Source organism: Mastacembelus armatus, chromosome 6 (assembly GCF_900324485.2).
Source record: "Mastacembelus armatus chromosome 6, fMasArm1.2, whole genome shotgun sequence".
In the NCBI taxonomy this organism is placed as follows: Eukaryota; Metazoa; Chordata; class Actinopteri; order Synbranchiformes; family Mastacembelidae; genus Mastacembelus; species Mastacembelus armatus.
In genome coordinates, this window is record NC_046638.1 from 6,980,472 (window position 1) to 6,993,874 (window position 13,403).

The 13,403-nt window shown below is 38.1% G+C and overlaps 1 protein-coding gene across 8 annotated transcripts in view; it reads right to left on the reverse strand.

Moving 5' to 3' along the window:
* Positions 1-1,891: 1,891 nt before the first annotated feature.
* Positions 1,892-13,403, reverse strand: part of LOC113132567 (neuronal cell adhesion molecule-like) — a 62,700-nt gene continuing 51,188 nt past the window's right edge. For 4 of the 8 annotated variants that reach the window (XM_033325239.1, XM_026310773.2, XM_026310774.2 and 1 more), the window contains 11 exons: positions 13,060-13,161; positions 12,554-12,751; positions 12,247-12,317; positions 11,765-11,990; positions 11,532-11,647; positions 11,240-11,444; positions 10,891-11,013; positions 10,300-10,476; positions 5,792-5,923; positions 5,273-5,351; positions 1,892-2,713 (listed from right to left, as the gene is read on the reverse strand). In XM_033325239.1, coding sequence (XP_033181130.1) covers positions 2,467-2,713; positions 5,273-5,351; positions 5,792-5,923; positions 10,300-10,476; positions 10,891-11,013; positions 11,240-11,444; positions 11,532-11,647; positions 11,765-11,990; positions 12,247-12,317; positions 12,554-12,751; positions 13,060-13,161 — 1,676 coding nt within the window. In that variant the 3' untranslated portion in view covers positions 1,892-2,466. Of the gene's footprint in view, positions 2,714-5,272; positions 5,352-5,791; positions 5,924-6,610; positions 6,773-7,967; positions 8,088-8,302; positions 8,363-10,299; positions 10,477-10,890; positions 11,014-11,239; positions 11,445-11,531; positions 11,648-11,764; positions 11,991-12,246; positions 12,318-12,553; positions 12,752-13,059; positions 13,162-13,403 lie in introns of all 8 variants that reach the window. The other 4 variants (XM_026310771.2, XM_033325238.1, XM_026310770.1 and 1 more) reach the window with 3 other exon arrangements.

Genomic DNA, 13,403 nt, shown 5'->3' on the forward strand with positions numbered 1-13,403 from the left:
CACTGTGCTGGGTGGTGTTACTGCTTACCAAACATCTGACGAAGTAATAGTGAAGTATGAGAGACGTACATGTTTGGGTTTTTATTTGTCCCCTGGTTTTACCTGCCCCAGTAATGACGTTTTGAAGGGCTAAAAGCTGATGTTCACTGGCTCAAATAAATAAATAAATAAATAAATAACCAAGGCATGTACAGCAGGAGATGATGTTGGTACAGTGCCACCACAGATATGTATAAAGTGGTAGGAAAAGAGATACATAATTTAAGTATTAAGCTAAAGTAGCTTGGCTTAACACATACTTACTGTTTCTTATTTACAGCTATATAATGGGCTGTAGCAAAGCATCTTGAAAAGGCCCATAATCTTTATCATGTGGTATTGATTTTTTTAAAGAACGAATATTTATGGTGAATTATATAACACTTAGCATTCACCAACTGAAAATCGGTGTTTACGATTCATTGAATCTTACTCCATTCACATTATCACTCATTCAGACAGGGCAATGACGTTTTGAGTGAAGAGTCTGAAAATCTGTATTAAAGCAGATAATTTTTTATTCATTCATTATATTTCCAGTAGCTTGAATTTCATACTTGCACTAAAAGGAGAAACTTAAATAGAGACAAAGAAAGTATCTGTTAGTACAAATCTGTTTCATAAATACAAAACCATTTGCAATACTGTCAGAAAAGAGCGTCATTTTGGCAGTATATTGGGGCTATGCAGAACCAATAAAATCAGAATAATATAATCTTGTCCATTAATATTGTCACTATACCCTAAATGTTGTTGTACAGTGCCAAAGTTATGCAACTCACTGACAAGCAAATCAGAAAACAATCAGAATGTGTTTGACCTAATGTGAAGTTAGTTACAGTACAATTTACACTGGGCACAGCAAGAATATAAAGAACATATATATACATATATATATATTCTTTACTCTATACTAGATACTCTAAATTAAACCAGACCATGCACAATATTGCCTGTTTCATAAGCTGCTTATTCCTGTACAGTCACTTAATATATTTACAAATTCAACAAATATGTCACGTCATAAAAAAAATAAAACTTGATGCAAGTTAAGAAAAAAGAAATCTTGATCCCGTCCAAAGGCCCTCAAGTTTAGTTAGTACAAGTGAACAGTTTCTGCCTAATAGGAATTGAATAACGTCCTGTATCCGCACACACATCTATACACTCACAGATGTCCATACATTCATGAACTGTAACACTGGAGAAATACAATCAGGTACTGTACATAACTGCAGACAAAATGGTTTTAACAATGTTCTACTCTGATCCAATGAATTGAATTTCTTATGGGAATCAAAACCATTCCTGTGTTTCAAGACGTTGGAAGTTTTTTCTCTCTATAGATGCCTTTTTTAAAAAAATCTTATCTTATCCGTGGGTGATTTCTGCAGTCCTACTACTGTCTGTTCTTGTCATTGAATGTTGGAAAGAAACTTCAGAATTGAATCATTGTTTTGAAGAAAAAGGCACTACCTGCTGATGGAGCACTGCAGGGACTGAGGCAAGTTGTCATACCCTCAGTGGTTCCCACTGACCTTCAGGTGAAGCATCATAAGAGGAGGTTGCATGCAGGTCATGAGGTAATTTTACATGCCATGCAGCATTTCAGCTTCCTCCTGTATAGGTGTAGTTGGATCATTCAACAAAGTGGTGACAGATGAGGATGTATCAATGCAGCAATCTCAAACATGCTGTGTTATGCTGTACCCAATATTGTGTTTTCAATTCATATATATATATATATATATATATATATACATATATATATATATATACATACATATATATATATATATATATATATATATATACATATATATATATATATATATATATATATATATATATATATATATATATACACATATACATGATCTGTCTTGTGCACTTTAATGATGGAATTATATGAATGTCTCATATTATTAAATACGGATGCTTGTACAAACTTCTGTCCTGCAAAAAATACATGGAGTAATAGTAATTTACTGTAGACACTGATTACTACTTAAACATAGTAGATGATACGGTATAATATCTAACAACAAAAACAAATATAGTTCTGACAAGCACTGCATAGTCTGTAAGAGATTCCTGGTACAATAAAAAAGAAACACTTGTTAATATCAAAGTGTTAATATATGAATTTAGGTAATATCAGGTTCGTCATGCACTGTCAAAATCAAAGGTCTGGTTGAGCTTTTTTCTTGCTAAACGCTGATTAAGCTATACAGAGCTACGTGTTTCCAAGCCTTTCCATAAAGATTTCCATTGAAAATATAAATGTCTTTGATGAGTTGTCTGTTTTATCACGTGTCGCATGTGGCACTGGGAATGGGCATGTGATCATAAAGCCATGCAGTGTTGGGAGATGTGTGGATTGAGCTGTCAGGGCAGCATCTCATACTGATCTGTGAGGACTGATGGTTACACAAATGAGTTCAAGGAGTTCATGGCATTTATAGGGGACGGGGCCTCCGAGCTCTCGTGGCCCTCAGCTATGTCCCTGCTGGCACTCTTTCCACTATACTGGCCGATAAATGAACCATCCTCGTTGAACTGTCCGTCTCCTCCTTCCCCGTAGTCAACTAAACTGTCATCACTGTCGTCTCTCTTAACTGTCCCATTAGATGGCGTGCGGCTCCCTTTTAACGGTTTATGGTCCTCATTGTCACTGAAGGAGAAAATAACATGCAGGTGTTACAGGTGAGATGATGTGACAGATGCAACAAGGAGATTAGTGATCACTTTTTTAGATGGAGCACTGAGCTGCCAGTGGTTACTTGTATCACAAGTTTTTTCGTGTCTTTAAACAGTTTACTTTTTAAATTAATCTCAGCAGCTTTCATTTATATGCAACAGTGAACATTTCTACCCATTGCACAGAACACACTTGAATTTGGCTTGCTCCATGTCTAAAAAAACACAGTAGTTATGAATGATCATGTTGGTTTCCATCAGGCAACAGGGGAATAAAGCTCAAGCAATCATACCCTGTTCAAATTCCCCCTGAAACCAAATATGAAGTGGTAAATGTGTTGTTTGACGAAAGCACCCACCCCCTCAAGACAGGTTGTGATGAAAAAACAGAAGGCAATGGTGTGAAGAAAACTTGGAAAGCAAGGCTTCAGCCAAACATCCCCCAAAGCAAGCATGATAATAATCACAAGTTGGCAAAATGCATGGAAAATCTGCAAAGAAGGTTTTCTTTGGATATCAGATAGCTGAAAACATTCCACATACAGGAGTTAAACATCAATGAGATAAGATCACAAAGCCATCATAATGCTAAAATGTTCTTAAATTTAAATATAAGATAATCAGTATGCAAAAGAATTTTCTGGAGAAAAAAAAAACGCAGTACCCATAGATCAGTGATTTAGAAGAGATCTGTGGACTGTACATAATGAGGGCTTTATGATCAAATATTAAACTTGATGACAGCTGTGAAAACCTGGGATGCGTATACAGTGAGCAATTTTCTCCACAGTGACTTTACAATCCACTGACCCTCCTCACATGCTTGGACTTACAGAACGAAAAGCCCACAACTCCCCACACATCATCATCACCCTTACCTTTCCTGAGACCTACACCTCTGTGATCAGATGAGGAGATCCAGCTGAGATCCCACACAACAACACAGTCATTTCTAGACATGATTGCACTAAGCACACACTTGAGAAGATTGTGTACTGTGTATGTGTGGCAACTGGACAGGCACATACGCCATGTACATGTACAATCTGGACTTACTGCGTGCCCTCCAGCAGTCAAACAAGAACAGCTCAGTTGAGTTAAGTAATGCCTTTATTGACAAACTGCAGAGTTCCAGCTGAGCTTAATGAAACAGCATGGATGTGAATTATAGTCTCACAAGAGCACTATAATATTTGTACACTCTGCCTTGTGATTTATTGTCTACTGTATGTTCTTTGAGTCAGTGTCCTTTGTGGAGGTTTCTTTGCAGTGTCAATTGGGCAATGTTTAATCTTCATAAACTACATGAGTTTTAAAGGATAAGGCTACATTATTCTTATCAGTGTACCGCAAGAACAGACAAAAACCAACACTGAATAAATCGATGTGTTTCCAAAGCCTGATAAACGTTATTCCATATAACAACAACGTTAATGTTATTCCTGTATTCCATAGAGACTAACACATTTTTGGTTTTGCCTTTTCATTGAGTTTGATAATAATGAATATGTTGAATATCAACAGCCTTAGCCTTTAAGAATTATTACTATTGAACAACAGCTCTGGGCTGATTAAACAGCATTAACCAGCTCTGGTACACTGAGTGATGATTGCTTCCCTCAAACATGCTTATAATTTCATATTAGATCCATATGCATTTGTTTAACTATATATATATATATGAACAAAAAAATCCATTACATCATCGCCTAAAGCAAGTATGTTTATCTGATCGTCACACCATGCATATCACAAATTATATATATATATATGTATATATCACAGCATAAAATCCATAGAACAGATTTATGTATTCATAATACAAAAAGGAATATAAAATATAAAAGCAAGACCATCTTATAAATTGACTTATAAAAAACAATGTTCAAAAATGCTAGCTATACAGAAGTAAAGTGCTTCATTTTTCTTTTTCTGCGTGCAACTGGGGAAGCAGGCTAGAATGGAGATACTAGCAAGCATAGCTGAATAACTGCTCTAAGTTAGCAGGAATGATGTTTCAGTAATTTTCAGTACTATCAAGATTGAAGTAGCAATACACTAGGCAAAGTGTTAATAATATATATGCTGTATACACAATGTATTATGAGTAGCTTATTAGTTGGAATAGGATTTGATGTTTGGGTTAATTTTTATGTTGCAAACCTCTAAATCCCTTGAACCTGAAGTATTTTGCTTCTCAAATGGCACCACAATGTCATATCAAGCACACACACACACAAAAGGGTCCAACACAACTAACAACCAGAATGTCTCAAGACCCAAGAAAAAGAAAAATCTGTTGTGCTTCACGATGGTAGGAGTTCATATGGAGGGGCACTTCTTGTCGTTTTGAATTTCTCTTAATGGTGATCCAGGGTCAGTGATTGGCCAGCTGTAAAGGTTGAAGGGTGGGAGGGAGTGCAGAGCTCCAGCCCAGCCAGAAAGAGCAGATCTGTGCACAAGCTGGGACGGGCATGGTTTGATGAATTAAATGGGCTCTGGGGGCTCCAGAGGCCCGAGTACGTTCTCTCACCTGTATTCCCCAAAAGTACAGTCATCTTCTTTCATTGGCTGGAACTCAGGGTCTGTGTGTGCATCTTCCTTTTCTTTGACTGGTGAGAAAAGTTGCAATTTAGACAAAGTGGTGAATGAAACAGAGGAAGAAACAATTGTGAAGGTGTATGTGTAATATTTTATACTGCATGAAATAGTTGTTTTTAATATTCCTCATGTTCATTTTACTCTATTTTTAGATTGAATGTGACTAAAAGCCACAGCACAGTATTGCACAGTATCAGTCACCATTACCCACAATATCACAAAACAATAGCTCAATTTCTTAATACAATTTTCTTATTTCTTTTTTAATTTTCCTGCTATGATGAAATATTTTCCCTGTTATTACTACTGTACAAAGAAAATGATTCTGTTTTTAAACGTAAGTAAAATCTCTTCTTAAAATCCTATTAAATCTAACGTTTGCCAAAAAACTCAAATTTTTGTTTACACTGTATGTGAGTGTGCCCATGGTAGTGTTTGTAAAACCACTTACCCGGATATTTTCCGCCCTTATTCCTCTGGATGAAGCAGATAATGAGGAGGATCAGGATGAGCAGAGCGATGGCACACATGAGGCCAATGAACCATCCCTGAGTGGCAATGTCCACCTGTCTGCTTGCCACAGCTGGCCAGAGGAGGAGAGGAACATTTATTAGTAGACAATCTTTTTGCTGGACAATACAATCAGTTATCTATAAACAAACATGGAGCATTATGTCAGAGTTACATATTTTTTTAGCAGACACGTTTTATCTACTAGTTAGAATTTTCAGTTTACAAGTGCTTGTTTGTTGTTACAGGAAAAGACAACTTGTATGTTAGACGAGTTAGAAATGTCCTGGATAAAGCTAATTGCAGCATATTATTAAATCCACATTAGTACTAAATGTAGGAAATGTTGGAAGTGTCCCCGAAAGACAATCACAGATGCACAGAGAGACACACAGACTGTTACAATTACACAAACACATACAGGTCAGGGGTGCTGTTTCTGTGGGTGACATTAGGTTGGAGATTACACTAAACATTTATCAGAAACATAATCAACTTCTATATTAGAACAATATCCACTTTTTTCTAATCACCAACTCTACAGGACTGACTTAGTTACACTGAAAGTCAACAACATGATCATGCACGGTCTCTATATCATTACAGTACATGTCTGACATACGGAGCGACCACAACACATCTGTTAAACCCATGTTTAACTGGGTTACAATTACACAAGGCACGAACTACTACACATTCTACACATGACACAGCGCTAGGCCAGGCCACGGTGGAGGCAACCACCCAGGAACTGCCTCACCTGGGACCGTGACCAATAGCTCCTCGGAGTGGTGGAGCGGCTGGTCATGGTGACCTTTGGCCACCAAACGCACCCTATAGGAGAGGCCCCCCTTTAAGCCCTTCAGCATAACGTTACGAGAGCCGTTCACAAACTCTTTCTGCCATTCCTCTTCACCTTCACCTGCAGGAGGGACGTTCATGAAGACAGGTACATTTGAGGGAGTGAACTTCAAATGGGCCATAGAGGTCATGTCATCATGGGAACTAATTACTTGAAAAAGACATCTACTTGGATGGGATTACTTGGCAAGCAATGCTGTCAATATTAGATTTAAAAGTATTCAATATTAGATTAAAAAACTTCATACTAATGGAATTATGGACGTCTAAAAATGTATTAATTCTGTGTAGAAGTTATTTTAGTGGCCCTGAAAGTGCAACACATTGGAGAAAACACATGAAAATAGAAATGTGTTGTTTTGTAACTAATATCTGTTTTGTGAGTTGCAGTGTTTCTGCCACCCAAAGGTGTGGCTCTAGGAATTGCAATGTTGGTTACTATGACTACCATTTTTGTCAAGACTAAAATATATCAGTATCTACTACATACACTACCATAACATTTTTTTATTTATGGTGCCCAGAGGTTGATTGAAGTTAGCATTCCAACATTAGCGTTTAGCTATTGCAGTGCCTCAAGTACAGCCCCGGAGTACCTGGCATGGCTCTAGACTCTTCTTTTCTAAATTTAAAATGTCAAATTAGTGGATAATGTGTTTTTTTATTCGCTTTTGTTCATTTGCATGTGTTTTTGAAAGTAGCAGTGTGTTAAGCTCTCAGGGCCACCACACATACACAGTACATGTGGTGAGGAGCTAAATATGAAATGTGTTTGATGATAAACTTCAAATGATGAATTTAAGTTTTTGATAATGGCATTTTTATAATGAGTGGGATCTATGATTATAATATTCCATTACTGAAATCATTAAACAGTAGGTGCGAGAGAGCCATACTACAGCAACACAGTGCTTTTCATCCTCACTGCAGGTGGATAAAAACAATGGAGAGTACTTCAGTCAAAATCAATTGGCATAACAAAAATGTTTGTGCTGCTTTTCATGATTTCTGTCTACGTAGGTTCCAGTGAGATTGCCATGGGAAATGCACGCAACTCTAGTCAATAAAAGCACTGAGTAATTAGCAATCCAATCATACACAGCCTTGTTTATCACATCTGGGTCCATTATGGCAGAATCCAATATCAATGTGACTGCCAATATTTCTTTTCACCTGCACAATCCAAAAATGAAGTAGGAGTCTCTTGCAACCTATGAGTGGAACTGAAATAAATAAATGTGTGTTGCTTTGCTTACTGTTTTCTACTATGTATTCTACATAAATATTTTTCTCTGGGCCCCAGTACTCCCAGCTGATGAGGGCCCCATCCTCTCCCACCGAGGAGCTAACGTTCCCAAAAGGACTTTCAGGCTGCACTGAGCACAGAAGAGAAAAGACAACCATCAAGATTGGTCTGCTGGTCAAAGGACAATCCAATAACTGGTAATTAATTGCTCTGATTCAGTTATGCTCTCATTAAATGCTATTGGCATTACTGAGTCTAGACCCTCGTAGTCTCACACATAGCAATTTGAAAACTCATATAGCAAATCAGACATGTAGTGTACTAAGATCACAGCAGTATCTGTACCCTTGTGGGGTGGGCGGTGTGAAGGAGACTGTGCAATGGGATGAGAGGTTTGGGTGTTTCCTGTAAACAACATGGAGAAGGGCAAAGACTGCACCACACATGAAGCACACACAGAAAGACGCAGTTTCCACAGGCAGAGACACCAGACACTGACATTATTATACAGAGTGCACACAGTTCATTGGCATGCCAAGCAAAGCCTTGCCATGCAGGGAGAAAGCATCACCAGCAGCCACCAAGGAAAAAGTGAGAAGGGGTCAGAGTCGCCAGAGGCACATTTAAAAAAAAAAAAAAAAAAAAAATGCAGCTGAGAGTCATCTACTTTTATCACCAGACATTAAAAAAGACATATCACATAGCATCTTTATCTATGCGGCTTTGAACTACTTTCCACAGCTTTGAACTCAGGGGAGCATTTGTGATGCTGCAGAATGTGAAACAGGCAAGGAACCTGTTTAGAGACAGGGAGTGCATGCATGCGCTGGTGCTCTGTATCAGTTAAACATGCACCAGTCTAGATACCACTGGTACCTGTGCCCACTCCATGCTGTGGTATTAGAGCTTGTAAAAAGAAACAGGGCACAGAGAAACAACAGGACACGGATCATTACAGGACCCCAGTGAGACATTCAGTCTCAGCTAATCAGTCTGAGGTTTCATAATAATATGGGTCACAACAACCACAAACTCATGATGATGACCCTATGTTGAATTTGCTAAAAAATGCTCAAATTAAAAGAAAATGCTATGGAATAATGTGCATTATACTTTATATTAAACATTTCACATACATATGTCACATAAAGATCTGACATTTAAGGGGAACATTAGGGGCTGCAACTAATTACTCCCAAACATTTAACCTCATTTCATTATTCAATTAATTATTTATAAAATGCCTGCCTCAGCCACTGGAATTGCTAGTTTTGTCTGCCAAGCAGTGCAAAACCACAAAATATTCATTATGCTATAATATATTTCAGACAGAATCAGTAAATGTTTCAACTTGAGAAATTGAACCTAGGAAAATGTTTGTTAGGGAAAATCACTTCTAGAATCACTTGATTCTAACGAATCAATAAATCCTCTATATGTTTCTTTACTGCTTTACAGAAAAAGCACACCAACATAAAACACCATGCTAACAGCATTTCAGTGTGTTAGGGAGAATAAGCCAACAATTTCTAACTTCAGGAATGCACACACAGGAAGGTGCAGCCCTGTCTGAGCTTCAGTGAAAGTCCATCCAAATAAAAACCAAAACATGTTGCACAATTCTTCTCGAGCATATCATGCTCTATTCACCAAATGTGTTTGGCATCTTGCCTTCATTAGGGTTTGAGGTTTCTTTATACATTCCATCAAAACAGATCACTGAGATCACAAGGAAAATATGAATATAATAATATTATAATAATATAATAAAAGACTCACCTGTTTATTCAGGCTTTCAATTCTAGATGATTTTGACATGTGACTTTTTTTTTTTTCCATTTCTTGCTTTTTGTTTTTTAATGTGTTTTTCCTCATTGGTTTGTGAAGCAAAAAGTCAGCATAAAGTCAGCCTGTTGTTGTTATTTTTAAAGTGCCATATAAACTTACTTCGATTAATTAAAGCTTCCAAAATAATATTACTGGAGTCTTTGTTTTTTAATGGACACAGAAATTTTCACAACACAAAACATAAAACACAATATTAAAATCAACTTTTCAAAAATACAATCTCTCATCCTAACCCATCATAACTCACTCACCATCCTGATGAAGGCAAGATGAATTAGTTATAAGTATTGTATTTTGTTAGTATGAAGAATTGTGTGATGATGTTTTTATTTTGCATGGACTATAGCCTAATAGCATTTATGAATCCTCTCATCTGAATTCATTAGAAATAATGTATATGAATACATTTTAAATGTTGAACTTGCTTTCCAGCTGAAGAAATATAAATATTATTTAGGTCATTTTCTTTTAGTCGTCTACATTTTCTGACTTACCTTCATCCATGATGGTGACAGCTTCCTGAGAAATGGCAGGGCCTGCTCCCCTGACTGTTTTGGCATTCAAATAAAACCTGTAGCGTGTGCTGTACTTGAGGTTGAGTAAAGTGACTGAGGTCTCATTGGCGGGCAGAGCCAGCTCCTCCACTGGACCCAGCTCATTGGAGTTATTGACTACAGGGGTGGAGGATGGGTGATAAGAATAATGGCATGAAAGGGGGGTGGAATTTGGGAAATAGAGAGGTAAGTTGAATAGAAGTATGAAGAGGTGGGGGTTGTAGATGGAGTCAGAGTGTCAATGATGAGAAAGGTGGAAGTGAAAGCATTTGGAGCACAGTAAGATTCAGGAATAGAAGGTGGGAGTGACAAAAGTTGATTTGTTACTTGGTCTTGTTGTACTACAGGCAAAATAACTTGTTTGAAGTGCTCTAACCTTGTCTCAGGATGACAGCACAAGACATGAAAAACAATGACATACAAAACTACAAACTACATGACAGAAAGTGACATTAAACACTGGGCAAAGATATAAAAAGCTCAGCTAAGCCCAGTACTATGACTACTAGTACTATAGGAGAAAATCCTCACCTGGCTGATATTTGAGGGTGTAGCCAGTGATGTGTCCATTACGGTCATGAGGAGGACTCCATTCCAGGGTTAACGAGTCCAGGTTTGGGTTGGTGACTGTCAGGGAAGTAGGAGCCCCAGGCACTGCAGAAAACACATCAAATCATGAAACCCTATAGAGGTTCATCTACATAAAGCTAAAACATTACAAAACAGATTTTAAGTGTCTAAGTCAAAGGTTCTTTTAGATTTAAGGGGTTTGAAACCGATTTTGTAGATAATGGATGTCACATAAATACTGGACAGTCCTAAAGTTAACAAACGTGTTTTTATACAATAAGAAAGGGAGGAAGTGTACTCCTCATCCCACCTCCTTCAGGCATCTCAAACTGCTGGGTGGGGCTGGGGGGACCCTCTCCTTTGCCGTTATAAACTCTGACATTGAATGAGTAGAGGCTGAAGGGGTGCAGACCAGGCAGCATGCCATGGCTGTGGTTCCCACTGAAGGACAGGATCTGCTTCTCCACGTGATGTGGGTTATGTTTGTGAAGACTGCGCTCTTTCCAGTAGTACACCTACAACGACACATTAGGTGGTGAGTTGTGTTTGGTAGGATGAGTGTATTGTACATGTTACACTGCACGTGGTTAATTATATTCTACCTTATATCCTTTGAGATATCCCCGTATTAATTTTTGAGGCACAGGATCCCAGTGCACCTCTGCCAGAGTGCTGTTCAGCACCACGGCCTGAACATTTTCTGGAGCTGCTACCGGCACTGTACAATAGAAAAGGAACAGAACTGCTACATACCAAAAGAAACATACCGAGTCAGTGTTATAGGCTACATAGCAAAATGCATCATCCCAGGCTCTAAAGAGTCACTCTAACTCACAGTCCTCTCCTGAGTAGCCGTGGAAAATAGCAGGCTCAGGTCCAACACCATGGTCGTTCACAGCTTGAACTTTTAGCTCATATGGAACAAACGTGGGCGTTCCAGACACAACAAACTTGGAGTTGTTGGCTACAGTGACTGTGGTCCATTCGCCATCCACTGCCTTCTGCCTCCACATCACCCTATAGTGAAGCCTTGGACCATTAGACTGGAGGCCTGACAGTGGCTGTGGAGGAGAACGTTTTAAATGAACTAATCTTTACTTTATTATGCAGGAAATAAATAACTGAATCTTAGACAAGATATGTTTTTTTTTGTGGCTGATAAAAAAACACTTTGAAAAGATCAGAAACAAAAGAAGGATCATAAGAACAAACATTAACAAACTCATACTTCAAGGACACTTTTCTGTTTCATGGCACTCCCTGGACAACTGCAAATGCCTCAGGATTAAAATGGATCACTTTATACGATTTTATTACCTTCCATGAGATTACAAGATTGTCATGTTCTGTTCCAAATCCCTGTACACCTGTTGGGTTCTCGTCTGGAGCTGTAAAAAAATATTAATAAAGACAAAATAAAACATGCTGATATGCTTCTGAAATTAAGCATTCAACAGAAGCTGATGAATACACTATCTTACATTTCTATCCTATGTTTGCTTACAAAAGAGCATTTTTCATGGAATGATTAGTATTTAGAAAATATCGGGTAATCTGTCTGGTAATCTATTTTAATTTGAAGGATGTCAGGTAAAGTCCACGTGTGGCACACAGAAACTCTCACCTGCCGGATCTGTCCTGTATATCTTGGATGGCAAGCTGGGATGACTGAAGCCCACAGTGTTCAGAGCCAAAACTCTAAAGCTGTAATGGACATATGGGGACAGTTTGAGGTGAGCTGTCGTCTTGGTTCCAGGAACCTCAGTAAGGTTATGCCAGTGACCTCGATGGTGCAGCAAGTCTTCATACTGGATCAGGAATTCTATGTAAAATAAAGGTTAAAGGTTTTATTTAGAGTGCACTGATGCTTCAAGAAAATTGGGAATTAGCCATGTTTTCATGAAACTAATAGTGAGAAGCAGAGGAGTAGTGGGCTATGCTGCAGAATTAGTTGACACTTTGCTGTACATATTTTGGTACTTTTTGCTGTTGAAACTAAACCTGAAATCTGCAAAATTCTGTACATGTTGACATAATGCAGAGAGACAGTCAAACTCTGTCACTCATGGCTGCAAGCAAACATACACACACACACACACACACACACACACACACACATTTAAGACATACTCTGAATAGGACTGTTATGCTCATCCCCAGGGGTCCAAGTGAGCTGAACGCTCCTCTGTTTCTTGTCCGTCAGCTCTAAGTCAGATGGGGGGTCAGGTCGCTCTGGGGGAGATAGAGCAGAGGGAGAAACATCAATACATCATACTGGGATGGCCTCATATGAAGCATATTCTGTAACTTCATGTTGAGTTACAGAATATAAAGGGTTCATGTCATGAGAAAATGAGGCAAATACAAAGCAGTATGACTGGTTATGTTAATTTATTTATGTAATATAATAATAATAATAATAATAATAATAATAATAATGCATTGGGGCAGCCAAGCACAGCTTTCAGTTAAAC